Here is a 20270-nt window from a genome sequence, read left to right as displayed (position 1 = left end):
GTATTATTGTTGTGAGTGATTATGCAGAGAAAACAACTGTTAAAACATCACAATCTGTCTAAAACATGCATGCATAGAAATAAATACTCTCCCACTTGATAAATTAGAGATTTGCTTAATGTATCCTTTGAATTTTTCAGAATGCAGCAATGAGGCCTGTTCAACAGATTCTTTTGGAAACACTTGAGAATTTGACTCACAAGGAGCTCCAGAAATTCAAGAGGTTCCTCCAGTTCACGTGTTTCCAGAGGAGCCTCCCTCAAATTGCACTTTTGCAGGCAGGAAGTTTTCACGTAGTGGCTCATATGATGCAGACCTGTGGCCAACAGTCAATGCAGGTGACCAAGGAGATTTTCATGGACATGAACAGGACTGATCTGCTACAGAGGTTGTCAGGAGCCAGCCCTGCACTCAAAGGTCAGAGAAATAATACAAAACTTACACTTTACAGAATGATATGTGTCGTATGTGTGTGGATTCAAACTTTATTTATCAATGAGAAATATGAAAAAACAGGGACCAGAGCAACAACCCCACATTTTTAACTTTACCTGCAGAAATCACTGAGTTGAATGGAGCCTCTCTGATTTTCATGATGTCACTACTGAATAGATTTTAGTGTTTTTTCACAGCTGTGAATTATTTGTATTTTATGTGCTTTAGAAGCAACTGAGGCTTAGTCGGTAGGGCATGCGCACCATGTGTTGAGGCTGTTAGTCCTCTGCAGCGGCCGCTGGTTCGAATCCCGCTTGCGGCTCATTTGCTGCGTGTCATCCCCTGTCTCTTCAACCCCCTTTCCTGTCATACCTTCAGCTGTCACTATCAATAAAGGCAAAAAAAGCCCCTCACACACATCTCTGACACGCTGAATCTTATAATTTTACAGCATTGTATATGATATATTTTGACAGAATTTGAACACTATAATATTTACAAATGTAGTATTTGTTGCAGGGCTTTTTTATTGGAGTCCTTTAGATTTAAAAGAGAAATATGAAACATATTTGCTGTAATGCTACAGCCAGCATGTTCTCAGTAAGTTTTATATTTTATTGTGTAAAAATACGAAACACGTCAGTTGGGGGAACATTTTTTCAGGTTTGTACATATTGTAATAAGACATTCACAACCAATCAGCAAAATCTTTAACTACCTGTATTTGCAGTATTAGTAAGTCTTTTTAAAATTTCTTTTCCCCTCAGAGAAACACTCTGTGGATGAACAGCGGCCTTCACTGATCCAGAGAGTGAGTATGTTATATCACTCTGACTTTACACAGTGCAGCTTTTATTTAGTAGATAAAGATTGTAAAAATCTTTATCTTAAACATTATACTTGATGGTTAAAACAGTTATTTTTTATTTTCCTGTTTCCTCACAGAACTGAAGTGATGAAGCTGCATAATGTACACATGAGGTTTTATGTATTGAAGTTATTCAGCAATAATGTTAATGTTACTGGTGTTACGTTCTCCTTGAATTGTTTTTGTAATTTTAACAGAAATAACAATTCAATAATACATACATATATATACATACATATATATATATAAGAAAGAAAGAAATCTGCGTGTTTCTTACTTATTTATATTTGGAAAAGAGATTCAACTGATACTCATTGTAGTTTTTCACAGTAGCAGCTCAGTAGCTCAGTCTTTGAAAGAGTTAGACTCAGTAAAATTAAGTCATGAAGCTTCTTATGAAAATAAAATATTTGTAAAAGAGGACAGTAAATCGTCTTAATGTTTTGTGTACACATACAAGCAGATTGAAAAAAAAGTTATATTTATTCAGTTAGACAAACATAATTTGTATTTACCACATTCACTCTAAAACACACACATCAATGAGATGTGAACAGAAAAATATTTAATCATCTGAGGTAATGAAATTACACTTTTACCTCATGAACATTTTGTTTGAATTTTACCAGGTGGAAATGATGACGTCTATTATAGAGCTGCTTTTGGAAACACTGAAAGATTTGAGTGACAGAGAGCTTGAGATGTTTAAAGAAGCCCTCCCACGTTCACTTCACCTCCACACACCTTACTCAGTCTTCCAGCTGGTGAGGACAGAAGACATGCAGGACACAGTGTTTTTAATGGTGCAGCATAATGGCCAAAAGTCTGTGGACATGACCAAGGAGGTTTTAAAGAAGATGAAGAGGACTGATCTGGTGCAGCAGCTGTCAGACAGCAGCTCAAGACCTAAGAGTAAGACAATAAAGACAAAACATTAAACTGTCTCTTAACATGTGTCTCATATGTTAAGAATCTGTCTTCTTTTATTAACATCATAAATAAGATTTATAATACAGAAAGAAAGAAAAGAAAAGAATCATCAAAATATATTTTACGACTAATGTGAAGTATGAAAAATATTTTAGGAGAGAGGGTAAAATATATTGTATGTAACTGTTAATGAGGTTTGATTCTAATTTTGTGTTGTGTCTCTGTATTATAATTTTTTCACAAAGCAGCACTGCCTGATGTCAATCACTTGATTTTATTTGCTTTATTTTCTGTCTTTGTCCTCAGAAAAACAGTCTGTGGATGAACACCTGTCTGCACTGATCCACAAAGTGAGCAATGTTATATCTGTCTGACCATGCAGAGTACAGCTTTTATTTAACAATATGCAGGTTTAAATGATATCAACATTAATGCTGATAGATGATGATGAATTAAACCAACCTCATGATTTAAATTGAGCTAAAGCTGAGATGAGGCTGAGCTCAATAATGTTATTATTATTACTTTTTAGACATTTCCTAAACAAAAGGCAATGAAATTTAAGATAATTACCAAATGTTTCAGCAGCTTAGGTGATCTTGTAGAAAAACACATCTTCAAACTGACAAATGTTAAAAATAACAAAATCGACTAGATGTGAAAAGATAAATGTTTATTTTTTCCAGTGAAGAAATAATATATTTTCTTCATGAACATACTGTAATTTTCCAGGTGGCAACAATGGGGGCTGTTAAAGAGCTGCTTTTGGAAACATTCAATGATTTGAGCTACAAGGAGCTGAAGAACTTCAAGTGGTTTCTGCAGTTCACGTTCTTCCAGAGGAACCTTCCACAGACCTCATGGAGACGACTGCAGTGGGCAAACTGGACAGAGACACTGGTGGATGAGATAATGAAGACATGTGGTCAACAGTCTGTGGAGGTGACCAGGGAGATTTTTATGGACATGAACAGGACTGATGTGGTGCAGAGGCTGTCAGAGACCAGCTCAGGACCCAAAGGTAAGATGAAGAAGACAACTGTCACATTAATCTATGATAATAAATACATTTACATGTTTATAAACCTTTTAATTTGTAGAGCAAAATATTAATTGTAGCTCAGTGAGTTAAATCAACACATGTCAAACAGTCTCAAGAAAAACTGAACATCAGAAGTTCACAGAGTTAGTTGTCTGCCATCTTAAAAATAAGGGAATGTGTTCTCCAATCAGTAAAATTAGTATTTAAACTTTGAAGTGACAGTTTTAACAAACTCTGTTTCCTTGTACATACAGAAAAACTAAATGAATGGTTTGGATTTTGACTTTACAGTAATGATGTTCTGAGGGAATCATGAATCTGCTGACTTTGGTCCTTTTTAGTAAATGTTGTGTTTTCAAAGATCTCAGCATCTTTTCTTTGAAAACATTTGTCTTTACTGGCTCACATGTTCTCGTTAGGTTTTTGTTCCAGTGAATTTGTGCATTTTGAGATCATTATTATCAGTCTTGTCTAAGGCCTGATAGGAATTTGACTGATGTCATTAATATAATTTGACATGAATTTGCTGAATTGTCTTTTTGTAAAACTTTGATTTGATTTATACTAAACTCCACTATGGAGACAGACAGTCTGTATATGGTGGATTATTACAGTGTTTTCTGATTGGTTTCCTCTGTGATCTCTGTAACCATGACTTCCTCCTGCCTTCAGTTCACACACCTAAAGTTGAATTATTAAATATTCTTAAAAGTACAATTATTATCACATCAGCTGAAGCATTTGGTGTGAATACCACAGAGGAGGTAGGACCTCTATCAAAAGTAAAGACACTTAAAACACTGATAACAAGAAGCAAAATAACATAGTTTACTAATTGAACTCAGAATAAAGTTTCATAAAGTCCTGCAGTTATTTTAATTTAGTTTTCAGTTTATGATATTTCAACAGAGTTTAATAACATGTAAAATCATGTTCATCAGGTGAAACTGGTTCATTTTTATGACGTTAATATTAAACAGATTTTCTGTACATTTTGTAATGAATCCTTCAAACTATAATTCTTACAGTCTAACAGTGTCTGATTATAAAGCCTGATGTTAAATCAATCATTTATAAGTCTTTTTATTTTTCCTCTCTCTGCAGAGAAACACTCTGTGGATGAACATTGTCCTGCACTGATGCAGAAAGTGAGTATTGTCACATCTGTCTGACTTTAAACTAAAGCTGAAACAATTAATTGATCAGTTGATTGACAGAAAATCAATCTGTTATTTGTCACAACCTGGGTCTGTAGTCATGATAAAAGAGAGGGAGACTCTGGATAGTAATAAGTAATAAATTTAAATAAAGAGGATAATATTAAACATAAAATAAAGTAAGAATACAATGAGGTGTGGTTATCAGTGAAGTCAGTAGTGAGGGTGTGTGTATGCATGAGTGTGAGGTGTAGTGTGATGAAAAGACAGTTGATGGGAGATGATAAGAGATTAATTGTTTCAGTATTTTATTCTAAAAAAAATACCAAACAACATTCTCTGGTTCCAGCTGTAAATTATAAATTGTTTTGTTTCATTATGAACTGAATGTCTTTGTCACAGGGATTTATAACAATTTTCTGACTCATTAAACCAAACTTGATGGATTAACTGAAAAATTATTATGAAGACAATTTATTTATTTCCAGCACTACTATAAACAATACAGCTTTCATTCAATAATAATTCACTAATAGTTTTCAAATCATTCTCATCTCAGAGACGGTACAGGGACCCCCTACTACACATATTTCATTGAATCTTTTTGTGTCTTCTCTCGTTGGTGTTTACCTGTAGCTGTCAGGTCAGCAGCAGTTGTAGCATGGCTCATGTTAGCTGCATTAGACTCACCCTCTGTATACTTCAACAGCTGGTGTCTGAGGTGGAGGATTTATCTCAATACAGCTAATTAACCAATATGTTTTGAATAATGAGATAGATAGATAGATAGATAGATAGATAGATAGATAGATAGATAGATAGATAGATAGATAGATAGATAGATAGATAGATAGGTGTGTGTGATCAACCACTTTGTGTGATCTGGCTGATGTACTCTCACTGCATCCACATTTCTAAAACACTAATATTGATGAAAAGTAAACAGAAAAATCTGTGATCATCCAAACTGAGAAATTAAACTTTGACCCCATAAACATTTCCTTTAATTTTACCAGGTGGAAACGCTGATGTCAGTTATTGAGCTGCTTTTGGAAACTCTGAAAGATTTGAGTGGTTGGGAGCTCAAGATGCTCAAGGACGTCCTACTGAGTGAAACACTCTGCGACATACATGACTCAGACACCTTATGGATGCTGCAGGAGACAAGAGACATGCAGGACATGGTGTTTTTAATGGTGCAGACCTTTGGCCAACAATCTGTGGAGAAGATTAAAAAGGTTTTAAAGAAGATGAAGAGGTCTGATCTGGTTCAGAGGTTGTCAGACAGCAGCTCAGGATCCAAAAGTAAGACAGTAAAGACAAAAACATCTTGAAATCATGAAACTGGTCCTTAACTTGTATCTCATTGGTTAATGAGCCATGTCTTCTTCTTTTTACATTATAAATAATAAGATTTATAATGAGAGAAAAAGACACATCATCTGGTGTAAAAAATATATTTTAGGATGAATGTAAAGCATCAAAAATATTTTGGGAGAGGAGGTGAAAATAACATTTCATATGTCTCTGTTGAGGAGGTTTAATTGTAATTTTGTAAATTTTTAGAGAGCAATATTGTCTTATAACAATGTTTTGTGTGACATGTTAAATTAATCTCTCGAGTGATTTTTGTTGCTTTTTCCTTTTCAGATGAGCAGCACTCTGCACTGATCCAGAGAGTGAGTAATGTCACACGTCTGACTTTATACAACACAGCTTTCATTCAACAGATGCAGCTTAAAAATTAATTAAATGAAAGAACTGAAGCTACATTCAGGCTGAGCAGTTTTGGAATTGTTCTTTATATATTAAATAATATATAAACATTTATATTTTTGGGGGTGCTTTATGGCCTTATTTGTCATACACAGAGTGTGTTGATGGCACGTAGCAAAGAGCGCTGGGCTAGAATTGAACCCACAGCCGCTGCAGATGACTCAGCCTCAGTACGTGGGGTTCACACTCTACCAACTGAGCTACCAGGACGCCCCCTTTATATATGATGTGATATGAATTGATATGATATGATGAGATACAATATTTTTCTGACTGATTTATAATTATTATAGAGTGGAAGGAAAAGAAAATCTTTCGCTCTGTACTTTGTTTTTCTCAAACAAAAGCAAATATATTAATCAAAAAAATAAAATTTTAACACACTGCAATCAATTCAACAGCAGTTAAATGAATCAATATCTTGAGTTATCGAGCAAAAACAGCCTCGTCTACACTAACATTGATAAGATGTGAAGACATACATTTATTATTGTTCCATTGGATTAAATATATTTCCCATGAATGTATTGATTATTTCAGGTTGCAACAATAGCAGCTGTTAAACAGCTGCTTTTGAAAACTCTGAATGATTTGAGAAATGAGGAACTCAAGGATTTCAAGAGGTTCCTCCAGTTTTTCTGCCAGAAGGAACTCCCAAACATCCCATGGATGATGGGACACACAGCAGACAGAGTAAAAATAGTGGATCAGATGGTGCAGACCTTCGGCCAACAGTCTGTGGAGTTAACCAGGGAGGTTTACATGAACATGAACAGGACTGATCTGGTTCAGAGGTTGTCAAAGCCCAGTTCAGAACTCAAAGGTAAGACAAAGAAGACAAAAGTGGTCACATTACATCTGTGTCTCATAAATGTCTAATCGTATTTATTAAACATTTTTATAATTCATATTAACAAAAGTAAATTTGCTTAAGTTCAAGCTCTGTGTCATCATCATTGTTGAATATAAAAATTGACAAATCATTAATAAAATAATTAAATCAGTAACTCTCACAGTCTCAACAAAACCTGAATGTTAAGTTTAATGAGTTTAGTATTTGTTGCAGGACTTTGTAATACTTCACACTGTGCAGGTGTTTATAATGTGTCATTTTGTTGCTTTACTGTATTTGCTTTTAAATCAGTTTGGCCTTATTAAAGATTATTGATTAGATTAGAATTTTCAGAGTCATCTCAACTTTCTTTTCTCCTCAGACGAACACTCTGTTGATGAACATCGACATGCACAGTTTGAGAGAGTGAGTCTGACTTTACACATCACAGCTTTCATTCAGTAGTTTCAGGCTGAAAACATCCTCATCTTGAATATTATAAATGATTAAACTAAACCAAATGTTTTTCTTGAATGATTCTCAGTGTTAATGTGGAGCTTTTTAATAATAATGTTTTCCATCACTGATATTTGATAGAAATGCTGAATGTGAAATAAAAAGTCAAAAGGTTTATTTGAGCCACACAAACAAGAATCTGTTGTGTTAGATCAGGTGATAGTTTACAGGAATTAAAGGGTAAAAGGACAAAGGGAATCATCTTGTGCTTTGATGTTGCTAAAGAAATGAGTTCACATATAATAATTTGTGTTTGTAAATGAGACAATATAAAACTAATCAATAGAATAGAAATGACCAAGTGTATGATTGTGTTGAGTGATTATGCAGAAAAAATGTAACATACATATTGTAACACAACACTCGATGTCTAAAACACAGATAAAAGGCAAAGAAATAAATCTTAACCATTCCAGTCAAGAAATTTAAACTTGGATTAATGTATCCTTTGAATTTTTCAGGCAGCAGCAAAGAAAGCAGTTGAACAGATTCTTTTGGAAACACTCAGTGATTTGAGTCCCAAGGAGATCCAGAAATTCAGGAGGTTACTGCCGTTCACGTGCTTCCAGAGGAGCCTCCCACAAATCTCACTGAGACAACTGGACCGTCCAGACAGTGTACATCTACTAGTGGATCGGATGGTGCAGACCTGTGGCCAGCAGTCTGTGGAGGTGACTGAGGAGGTTTTCAGGGACATGAAGAGGACTGATCTGCTGAAGAGGTTGTCAGAGATCAGCTCACGACTCAAAGGTCAGAGAAAAAACACACAAACTGCCACTTGAAAAATTAATATGTGTCTCATTAAAAGATTTGATAATTCATAGTAAAAACATTTGATTGGGTTCAAACTTTATTTGCCCCTCCTTGAACCACCCCCTTATCGTGGTGGAGGGGTTTGAGAACCTGAATGATCTTAGGAGCTATGTTGTCGTGGGCTTATAGCCCCTGGTAGGGTCTCCCAAAACAAACAGATCCTAGGTGACGGATCAGACTAAGAGCAGTTCCATTGCCCCCCAGTGAATAGTGAAAGATCAGGGTCGTTTACATCGCCCGGATTGGCGTTACTGGGGCCCCACCCTGGAGCCAGGCCTGGGGTTGGGGCTCGCAGGCGAGCACCTGGTGGCCGGGTCTTTGCCCACAGGACCCGGTCGGGCCCAGCCCAAACGAGCAATGTGGGCCCGCCTTCCCGTAGGCCCATCACCCGTGGGAGGGCTCAGAAGGGGCCGATGCAGTGTTGTTTGGGTGGCAGTCGTGGGCAGGGGCCCCGACGACCCAACCCCAGGACATGGAATCTGACTGTGGGGACATGCAATGTCACCTCGCTGGGGGGGAAGGAGCCTGAGGTAGTGCGGGAGGTTGAGCGGTACCCACCAGAGATAGTTGGGCTCACCTCCACGCACAGTTGGGGCTCTGGAACCCAACTCCTTGAGAGAGGCTGGACTCTTTTCTACTCTGGAGTTGCCCACGGTGAGAGGCGGTGGGCTGGTGTGGGCTTGCTTATAGCCCCCCAGCTCAGCCGCCATGTGCTGGAGTTTTTCCCGGTGAACAAGAGGGTCGTCGCCTTGGACTATGTTCTCCACCTCCATTGTTGACGTGGCCATTTGGAGCTGTGGCCGTAAGGTCTCCGGTGCCTGCCGTGGCGGCAATCCCCGAACCCGGTGGTGGACACCGGAGGTAAGGGATGCCGTCAGGCTGAAGAAGGAGTCTTATCGAGCTTGGTTGACTCATAGGACTCATGAAGCAGCCGGCAGGTACTGGCAGGCCAAGCATGCTGCGGCCCGGGCAGTTGCGGAAGCAAAAACCCGACTATGGGAAAAGTTCAGGGAGGCCATGGAGGAGGACTACCGGTCAGCCTCAAAAAGATTCTGGCAAACCATCCGGTGCCTCAGAAGGGGGAAGCAGTGCCCTGCCAACACTGTTTACAGCTGTGGTGGGGAGCTGTTGACTTCGACTGGGGATATTGTTGTGCAGTGGAAGGAATACTTTGGGGATCTCCTCAGTCCCACTGACACGCCTTCCGTAGAGGAAGAGGTCTGATCCAGGACCCAGAGGTTGATTCATTCATCACCCGGGCTGAAGTCATTGAGGTAGTTTGGAAGCTCATTGGTGGCAAGGCAGCGGGGGTGGATGAGATCTGCCCTGAGTACCTCAAGTCTCTGGATGTTGTAGGGCTGTCTTGGTTGACACACCTCTGCAACGTTGTGTGGCAGTTGGGGACAGTGCCTCTGGACTGGCAGGCCGGGGTGGTGGTCCCTCTATTTAAGAAGGGGGACCAGAGGGTGTGCTCCAACTATAGGGGGATCACACTCCTCAGCCTCCCTGGTAAAGTCTATTCCAGGATACTGGAGAGGAGAATTCGGCCAATAGTCGAACCTCGGATCCAGGAGGAACAATACAGTTTTCGTCCTGGTGGTGGAACACTGGACCAGCTCTATACCCTCCGCAGGGTGCTTGAGGGTTCATGGGAGTTTGCCCAACCAGTCTACATGTGTTTTGTGGACTTGGAGAAGGCATTTGACCATGGACCTTGTGGCATTCTGTGGGAGGTGCTTCGGGAGTATGGAGTTTGGGGCCCTCTGCTAAGGGCCATACGGTCTCTGTATGACCAGAGCAGGAGCTTGGTTTGCATTGCCAGCAGTAAGTCAGACCTGTTCCCGGTGCATGTTGGACTCCGGCAGGGCTGCCCTTTGTCACCAGTTCTTTTCATTATTTTTATGGACAGCCAGGGGCCGGAGGGAGTCCAGTTTGGGGACCACAGGTTCTCATCTCTGCTTTTTGCAGATGATGTTGTCCTGTTGGCTCCTTCGAACCAGGACCTTCAGCATGTACTGGGGTGGTTTGCAGCCGAGTGCGAAGTGGCTGGGATGATAATCAGCACCTCCAAGTCCAAGGCCATGGTTCTCAACTGGAAAGAGGTGGCTTGCTCCCTCCGGGTCGGAGGAGAGGCCCTGCCTCAAGTGGAGGAGTTCAAGTATCTTGGGGTCGTGTTTACAAGTGAGGGGAGGATGGAGCCCGAGACTGACAGATGGATTGGTGCGGTGGCAACAGTAATGTGGTCGTTGCACTGGCCTGTCGTGGGAAAGAAGGAGCTGAGCCGAAAGGTGAAGCTCTTGATTTTCCGGTCAATCTACGTTCCTAACCTCACCTATGGTCATGAACTTTGGGTCATGACCGAAAGAACAATATCTCGGATACAAGCAGCTGAAATGAGTTTCCTAAGCAGGGTGGTGGGGCGCTCCCTTAGAGATAGGGTGAGGAGCTCTGTCACCCGGGAGGAGCTTGGAGTAGAGCCGCTGCTCCTCCACGTCGAGAGGAGCCAGCTGAGGTGGCTCGAGCATCTATATCGGATGCCTCCTGGACGCCTCCCTGGGGAGGTGTTCCGGGCATGCCCCACTGGATGGGGGCCCCGGGGAAGACCCAGGACATGCTGGAGTGACTATATCACTCAGCTGGCCTGGGAACGCCTTGGGATACTCCCGGAAGACCTGGAGGAAGTGTCCAGGGAGAGGGAAGTCTGGGCATTCCTGCTTAGACTGCTGCCCCCGCGACCCGGCCCCGGATGAGTGGAAGAAAATGGATGGATGGATGGACTTTATTTGATCATCAATGAGAAATATGAAAAAAAGGAGGGATTAATTCAAGTAGGGATGAAATGATAATCAGTTTCACAACAACCATGATAACTTCCAAATGATTAGCATTATGGTTTCAAATGTTGGATGACTGCGCTGTGGGGTGTTGGGCTTGTTTTGTCAGTGAAAACACTGACATCACAAAGGACATGATGTCATTTCAAACCATTAAATTTTTTTAAAAAAGCTGGTAAAATGATTTCACTGTGCACATCAGTACTTTATTAACATGTTCAGCACATTTTAACAAAACAGGGATAATAATGATAGCTGTGATTATTTTGGTCCCTATAGTTATGGCATGAAATTTTCAGACTGTTTCATCTCTAAATGCAACAAGACCACATTTATTACTTTGCCTGCAGAAATCACTGAGTTGAATGGAGCCTCTCTGAGACCAAATACTTTGACTTCAAAGATGACCATTGACTTGAATCAACACATCTCTGACACACTGAATATTATCCTTTTACAGCATTGTAAATGATATATTTTGACACAGTTCGAACATTATAATTCCTGTGAAGCTAATATTTTTTTTGTAGGGCTTTTGTATTGGAGTCATTTAGACTTAAAGGAGAAATATGAAACATATTTGTTGCCCTGGGTCATAGAATGACCTTAATATGTCATCAGAGATTAAGGAAACATTTATTCACCTTACATGGAGCTAAATTATGCTAAATATTTACTGAATGAGTGTCTGTTTATGAGTCATAAAAAATCATTTATAATATTTTAGAAGGAGTTCATGTTTATAATGGTTAAACTGAGCCACATGTTTAATGGAGTCTGCCAGGCAGTAAGACAGACAGTCAATGAACCTCAACTCCAGAGTGTGTATTTTCACAGCCGTTTGCTTTTGTTGTCAGGATAAGAGGCTTAGCTTGACATTGACAGACAATGGACAGTTATAAACAGCTGACTAATTTACAGTGGGCGACTCGTCGTAGCTTATCATTGTCAAATTAAAATGTTGCTCTTGTCTTGTGTTCATGTAGGTTCAGTGCTGCCTGAGCTTCAAGGCTGGAGAGAATTTTCTTCTTCCTCAGAGGAACATGAGCCTAAACTGCTCCAGACAGTGAGTAATGTTGCATCAGACACAATTTACCAAACACAGCTAATAACCAGTTTATATAAATAAATTAAATGAATCATACTGTGTTGTGATGATGCTACAGAAATGAAGACATGTTTTATATTCATCTAAAAATTAGTTTTCATTAAATGTATGATTGCTGGTTAATGTTAGTCGTTAAAATACTTTCATGACTTAAATGTTACTTGTACACTGACATAAAAGAATTAATCACTACAGTGGAACTATTACATAAATGTCCACTGATCATGTTGAATCCATCAGGGAATGACCATGACATCACTTCAGAAGAAGCTTTTGGAAACACTGGAAGATTTCAGTGATGGGGATCTTGAGAAATTCAAGCATGTCCTGCAGTACACTAAAATTAAGGAATTCCCAAGAATCCCGGGACACAGAATGGAGCTGGCAGGCAGAGTTGAAATTGTGAAACTGATGGAGGAGATCTATGGCCAACAGTCTGTGGAGGTGACCAGAGAGATTTTAAAGAAGATGAACAGGAAAGATCTGGTTCAGAGGTTGTCAGACATCAGCTCAGGATCTGAAGGTAAGTTGTGAAAAAAAGCCAATATAATTCAAATATCAAGTTTGGTCTGTATTATTTTACTTTGTTTTTTTCTTAATTCAAAATCTTGACAGTCAGGCAGCCATTTGAATTTGTGTGTTTGTTTTGAATGTTATCTAGAATCATCCACTACATGCTGTCTAATCACTAAACTCACTCAGTCTAGATCAGTCAGTGTTTTAGCATGTTAGCAGCTCCATGGATGATAATGTCAGTGTGTCTGTTGCTCGGTGCTCCAGTTTGGTCCAGACCGAAATATCTCAACAAATACTGGATGGATGTCCATTAAATTGTGTACAGACTTTGATGGTCTCCAGAAGACAAATCCCTCTGTCTTTGATGTAAAATCACAGAGGTCCTTCAGTTTAAAGTCATGAATTTGCACAAAAAAATTATTTAAAATTATTTTTATTTAAGATCAATATCTCTGAGATTTCTGCAGCAAATACACTGGGAGTGAATGTTATTTGTGATTTAGGAAAAGAAAATGTGCACTACCAAATAATTTCTGCATTTTTCATGAGAACAATTGAGTTCTTTCCATTCTACGTTCCCATGTCAGGCTCATAAGTTTTCAGAATTTTTGCATTCCCCCTTTGGTTTTTGGAACTTGATGTTGACTGTTATTGTATTCACATGTTCTTCTAACCAGGTTACACTCGGGTTTCTCCAGTAAACTGATTTCTTAAACATCATGTAAATATAATGTCTAGTTTCTGTAATTGGGGTTGGGGGTTGGAGAAACCATTATTTTCCCAGCTAGATTTCTGATGGAGAACAGAGATTTCTCCACCATGTACACAAGTAACCAAGTTTCTAATCTGCTTTTTACAAGCACACATGTGCATAACAGAAGACTGCAGACAGGGAAAGTAAAAGCTGAGATTATTACACAGAGCGACGCATCCTCACATTTAAAATAACTCACTGAAACTCAAACTAAGACCAAGAAGCCTCAAGAAGTCTAAATATTTTGTTTTTTATTTGACGGATCACATTCAGACATCATCTGTCTGTCTGTCACACTGTTAGTCTGCTTCAACACAGACACACAGCAACAAAAAAAGTCAGGGCCAACACAGCATCATCTGTCAGTACTACCAATAAAATGAGAACGGCATGGTGTCAAAATCCCTGGGGAGAAACGTGGTTGCTGATCTTCTGCAATAACACCCAGCTTTCCAGTAACTACACAACTACACTGCTTGTTAATGTGTCCTACTATTCCCCATGTAACTCTGACTACCTGGGTTTCTTACAATTCTGTAAAAGCACTGTATATAGCAGGATCAACACTTTACACTTACTTTACACTTCATATTTCAATACTACACCACTTACTGTTACATATTTCTTTCACAGTAGAGCAGAGTTATGTAGCACCAGCAAAACATATGGAAAGTTATCAGATGATTTTATAAATCAACGTAACATCCCTTAAAAAAATCCTATGTGTCTTCAGATCAGTCTCCAAAAAGTTTGGAGCTTGGTGGTGGTGGAAACATAAAGGTAATCCCTTACATTAATTCATTTGTTCAGTTTATCATTCATTTATTTGTCCATTTATGTGATCTTGCAAAAAGACAAATTTTCACTTAATTGTAAAAATGATTGTCCTCTGCAGCAGGACTCCAGTGACTGGACTAAACTTGAACCTGAAGTGATCATCACAGACACAGATGAGGCTACAACTTACAGGTAAATATAAGATTGTAAATACTGTGTTACAGCAAATTTGAGCTATAGGACAATACATTTCACACTAAATAAACTGAAGGCACACACTCATAATTTACATCACTTTATTGTTCCAATTATTACAGTTTCATTGTTCATAAACTCAAACACACTTGTTTTCTTTTCCACTACTTAGCCTACAATCTAAAACGGGAAGCTTTGAATGCAGCATCTCTGGTTTGCGCTGGGCCAATAATGAAAAGGTCAGTTTTAAATACCAGTTTTGTTCTTGGGAGGAACCTAGGGAGAGGATGGAGAACTTACAATACATGCCTGCAGGTCCTCTAATGGACATCACAGTCACTGCTGGGAAGTTAGATGAAGTGTACCTGCCACACTGGATCTGCATAGGTGAGTAAACTTAAATAAAATAATAAAGAATGCATGAACTTATTAATTGTCTCATAAGTTGGACACAACTGTCATTTACTCCTTGCTGTGTGCTTTCATTTTGTGCAGATGACAACCCTAAGTTAGCCGACCAGTTTGCAGTCCTACACGTAGACGACTGTGGAGACGTTGTGGAAGAAGTGTCTGTGGTCACACCATCCCATGTCAAGTTAACTGACCCTGTTTTTTCTCCAAGAGCAGTTCTGATAAAAGCTGGCATTCCACTGAAAATAAATTGTAACGTGTTAATATATAAAACCAACACAGCGTTCTTGACGCTCCATGTTTACCTGATCCCACGTGATCCTGGGTTACAACAGGTTATTACATATCTTACTGTCACCAATGCCAATCACAAACAACAGTGTTGGCTACTGTAACCCTGTTTGTTTTTTTCCTACAGGCAATGGACAAGAGGGAATCATCCTATGGATACAAAGTGATCCGAAAGCCACATCCAGAGAAGTCTCTGAAAATGCGTGATCGTTTCACCCTAACAGCAGATTTGGATGGTGCAAAAATTTCTCCTGAAGTATGGTTTGAATCTGTGGAGTTCATAAATGAGTTTCTAACCTCTGTACCTGCTGTAACCTCTGTCAGCTTTCAACTTACTAGTTTCATGGACTTAGATATGCTATGTGCTTGTCTATAAAACAAAACTTTGAAGATAGTTACAAGCTGTTGCTGGAGCACCTGTAAAAGCAACATATAGTCACATCTTAAGTAAGGGATTACAATTTTCAAAACAGCAATTATATTACAGTTAATAATCAAGTAACTGACTTACTGAGATGCTTTTTGATCAAGGTAGGCCACGTTTTGACGTGTACGTACAGCAGGTCATGGCAGTACTCTCCACTTCTTATATGGCATTTGATGTTTTGCTTTACCATCTTCATCTTTTCTTACAGCTGAGGAACAAGATTTGTAGGTCAGGGCATCTCTGCAGCACTGCAGTACATTATTATAATCCTGTTTTATCACATATTTAATCCTTATCAGTAAACTGCAGCTCCTGCATTTTGGATATTGCACTTGACCTTGACTGTTATTTCGACAATATTTCGATTGTGTAGCTATAATGTGTTGCTCCATTTTCCCATGGGTGTCCCAATGTTAAAGATAAGCTTTCTTGTATTATTATTATTATTATTATTATTGTTGTTGTTGTTGTTGTTGTTGTTATTATTACAGTTTATTTCATTTCTTTTCCAGAACTTAAAGCTCAGATATGAAAGCAGAGACCCAAATTTCTTCGAAGTGTACATTGAAAATCCAGACAGAAACTTCACACTCAGCCTCACACAAAAAAACGAATGTGCACCAATATGGACCCGTGAGATTCGAAAAGGTCGGTATAATACAACAAGAATCTATCTGCACTGCCTGTGTACCAGTTTTTTTTTTTTTTAAGTTATGCATCATTTGTAAAACAGATGTCTACTGTTAGATTAAGGCAATACATCAGCTACATGTTCATATTTTTGTAACCTCTGCAGTTTTTGTGTTTCAGATGAATACCAAAGTGCTGCTCAGATACAGGGTAAGACATTTCAAATCAGACGTGTTTAGAAGAATTTTACTTTGGATTTCAGAGTCACAAGATACAAGACTTTGTTGACCTTATATGGTGATCAGTGTGCTAAATTGTAGCCATTTTGTTTTTGCACAGATAGTGAATGGTAGGATTTATAATGTGAATTCCTGGATATTAACTATTCAGCTGCAATTTCCTTTAGTGTTCCCATTAACATTTGTTCTTAAGGTGCACTGAAGTAGCATATTACATGACATAGTTCAGCTATGTTTGAGTCAAAAAATGTTATAAATGCAGCTCCAAGAATATGTTTGATTTGAAAGAACTTAAAATTGCAAAAGACACTCAGTAATAGTGAACGGTAGAGTTCATCAGTCAGTATTTTATATATTTTATATAATACATGTCATGCATATGCCTTTTACTCTGTATAAAGTTCAACGTATTTTTCCTTTTTTTTAAGGTGTACTCTCATGCCTGCTGTAAATGTTTGTATAAATGTCGTCTTTTATACATACATAATACATTTCTCCATCTTAAATAACAGCAAATCTAATCTAAAACCATTACTGGCTCACATTAAATAAATATTATGTTATAATGATTAGAATTATGCAGTTAAATGATGTTGCTTCTGACATGCTGTACCCACTCTGTCTTAAATACCAGTCACATTCTATAATCTACAGCAGTCTACAGTTTCATGAGCCCTCTTTGCTGGGCTGGACAGACTCACTAAGAATGACCTGTGAATTGCACAGTAGCTCTGCCCTAAAGCATGCCTGCCTTCATTTCTTATTTTACTCTACAGAACTTTTCACACCTGCGACAAAAAAATAAACCAAAATACAGAATATTTGTTGCCGATTTTTAAGTTTCATATTCAAACCTTTCACACTCCGCGTGACATGAATATCTGCATTCTGTGTATTGCAAGTTTGCATATTTCCTTAAAACAGAGGACAAATGAAGGGCTCTAATCTAGAAAAAAAGGAGTTGTATCACTGACTATGAAAAAGAGCAAGTAAGTTGTTCTGACTACTGAAATTGGTGAAATGGACTTAAAGCTACATCATGTAACATTTCTCTACTGAAATGTCTTAAAGCACAAGATTTCTGTTACATATTTTGTTGAGTTGTGTACTTATATTCCATGATTTATTCAAGGTAATGGTGCATTTCCTATTACTAGTTGTATCTTCTGGAAAAATTCGGGCTGCATTAGATACGTCAGAGCACGAGAAAAGCGACAGAATAAAATGTAATACATAACCTCGTCCGTGAACAAGATCTCTGTTTCAGTCATGTCAGGTAGTTTTTCATCTGCAATAATGGTTGTTTAACAGTGAAGTACAGCAGTCAGAGTAGCATATGTCCCATGTAAGAGTTATTGGCAGTGGCCATAAGTCAGCGTCAGGCCCTTTGCTGCATGATTCTCCCCTTCTGCCCCATTTCCTGTGTATCTCAAGATGTCCTATCAAATAAAGGCTTGTTTTTGTCTTAGTGTATTTTGCTAACTTGGATCACTCTGATCAATCGGAAGCCAAGGATGGACCAAACATAGTAGAGTTCAATATAGACGGGATCTGCAACTGATTGGCTTTATTTTTCATCAGCCTGAAATACTGATGCTGGGTCACCTCTACTCCAGACTCATTGGAATCAATTAGGAAAAAGCTCCCTGAACCACTAAAAATGTGTGTACTGTGATCACCAACTTGATGTGTGCTGACTGTGAGCTCAAAGTCTGAGAGTCAACGGAGAAGCACAGATTTTCCTGCACTTTCATGTGAAATCTAACAGATGGTATCTTATCACAACAAGTAAGGAGTGATAGATTCAAGACTGCATTTGGTTTGTTGATCATTTTGAAATAAAACTCTTTGTACTGTAAATCTTTATGAATCAAGATGGTCTGATACAAAATGTTTCTAATCAGATGTTGAATTAATTATTCATGCAACATGTTTTCTTTCCTTCCTCCTCAGAGCACCTGTCTTCACTGATGCAAAAGGTGAGTTAAAGTCACGTCAGTCTGACTTTATACAACACAGCTTTCATTCAATGAGATGCAGGTTGATAATAATCCAGTATTTAATAGTATGATGTGAAAAAACTCATGATTAAAATTGGATGGTTCTCACACAACTGATGCTGCATTTAGGTTTGTTTCTCAGCAAATTCCACCATCAAAGTCAAATCAGATCTGTTTGTTTATTCACTTTGAATTCATCAGGCAGCAACAACCACAACAGACAGAGAGAGTCTTTGGAATACACTGGGATATCTGAAACAGGAGGAGTTCAAAGAATTCAAGTGGTTCCTGCGGGAACCAGACATCCTGGCAGGTCTCCCATGCATCCCAAGGAGCCGGCTGGACAGTGGAGACATCTTAGACCTGGTGGATCTGATGTTGCAGACCTACAGCCACGAGTCTGTGGAGCTGACCAAGAAGGTTTTCAAGAAAATCAACAGGAATGATCTGGTGCAGATGTTGTGAAACATCAGCTCAGGATCCCGAGGTAACTGTTAAAACATAGCTGTGGCTTAATTAGTTCAACCATTTGACCAGTAAAGGTTCTGGTTAAATTATGAATCAGAAACTTTGTATGTAGGATTTGGTCTGTAATTCTGCACAGAAAATACATTTTGACAAAAGTCTCATGTAACTTTTGAATATATTTATTTAAAATATAGTAGCATTATTGTATTACATAGATGTGATTATCAAACTACTGTTTGCTGTATAGTCTTCAGTGTAAATGTTACTTAGTAAAATATGTTGTCTACAGTAACAGTGAAACTCAGTGATGAGACTCTAGTTTGATGAAATTAAATCAATCAAGGGAAGGTTACTAAGAGCAGATTTGGTATTTAAAAAATTAACTAAATTATAAAAACTGAAGGGGTTTTCAGGATTAAAGGTTTATTACTATTTTCTATGTTACGTAAGTTTATCAAAATGAATGAATGACAAGAAAACAAAATACAATAATCATCAGACTTGCACTACCTGTTTTAAAGTTTCATTCACACCAACTACATGATAATGAATTATAAATAATGAAAATCCAGAAAACTGCTTTACATACAGCCTGTGAGGAAATAAAGATGAAATGACTTCCTGTCATGTAACAGACTCAGTTTTTCTAAATGACAAAAAGCTGTCACTTCAACAGACAGATGAAGCAACGTTAGTCTAACATTGGCCTCAGTTATTTACCTACATGTTCTGGTTTATTAGAACAAAGCAAACATTTTGTCCACAGTCTGAATTTGGCTGCTTTTTGATTTTTTATTCATTGTGTTGCAGCTTCAGAAGCATCAGCTTGACATGTTGAGATACTTCAAACCATAATAACATGTAACATAAACATCATTCTGTGATTTTAAATTCATTTTTAGCTGTGCCAACATACAGCCTCACAGAGTGGCTCTAGGCTTCACTTTTGAGCAGATTTTAGTGTCATTTATGTTGTTTAATTTGATTTTCTTAAAAACCAACTGATGAACAGTTCAGAGTTGATCATGATCTGATGTCACTGATTTGGTTTTATTTACTCTCTCTTCATAGAATCAGTCTGCACGGATCCAGGAAATGAGACACATCACACAACACAACTCTCATTAAAATCATCTGTGCCTTAAACTGAGAAAATATGATACAAACCCAAATTCATAATACATCATAATAAAGCTGTCACAGGCCTGAGGCTGTATTCAGATTTATCTCTTGAGCAACAACTGAAATGTT

General features: G+C 38.3%; 1 protein-coding gene across 1 annotated transcript in view; it reads left to right on the top strand.

Annotated features, from left to right (window-relative positions):
* The window catches only part of LOC146321714 (uncharacterized), a 31227-nt gene extending 12178 nt beyond the window's left edge, over nt 1-19049 (top strand). The window contains 21 exon segments of the mRNA XM_084725853.1: nt 141-417; nt 1203-1246; nt 1933-2215; nt 2540-2583; nt 2966-3254; nt 4380-4423; nt 5449-5737; nt 6083-6111; nt 6749-7031; nt 7423-7466; nt 12552-12834; nt 13208-13215; nt 14320-14361; nt 14477-14550; nt 14726-14940; nt 15049-15299; nt 15383-15511; nt 16195-16330; nt 16493-16522; nt 18505-18530; nt 18753-19049. Of these exon segments, the coding sequence (XP_084581979.1) occupies nt 141-417; nt 1203-1246; nt 1933-2215; nt 2540-2583; nt 2966-3254; nt 4380-4423; nt 5449-5737; nt 6083-6111; nt 6749-7031; nt 7423-7466; nt 12552-12834; nt 13208-13215; nt 14320-14361; nt 14477-14550; nt 14726-14940; nt 15049-15299; nt 15383-15511; nt 16195-16330; nt 16493-16522; nt 18505-18530; nt 18753-19049 (3117 nt within the window).
* Nucleotides 19050-20270: the final 1221 nt, after the last annotated feature.

The sequence above is a fragment of the Lutjanus erythropterus genome, chromosome 9, assembly GCF_056507025.1.
Source record: "Lutjanus erythropterus isolate fLutEry1 chromosome 9, fLutEry1.hap2, whole genome shotgun sequence".
Classification (NCBI taxonomy): Eukaryota; Metazoa; Chordata; class Actinopteri; order Lutjaniformes; family Lutjanidae; genus Lutjanus; species Lutjanus erythropterus.
The sequence above is the reverse complement of the archived record's forward strand: the minus strand, read 5'-3'. Positions and strand labels throughout refer to the sequence as shown.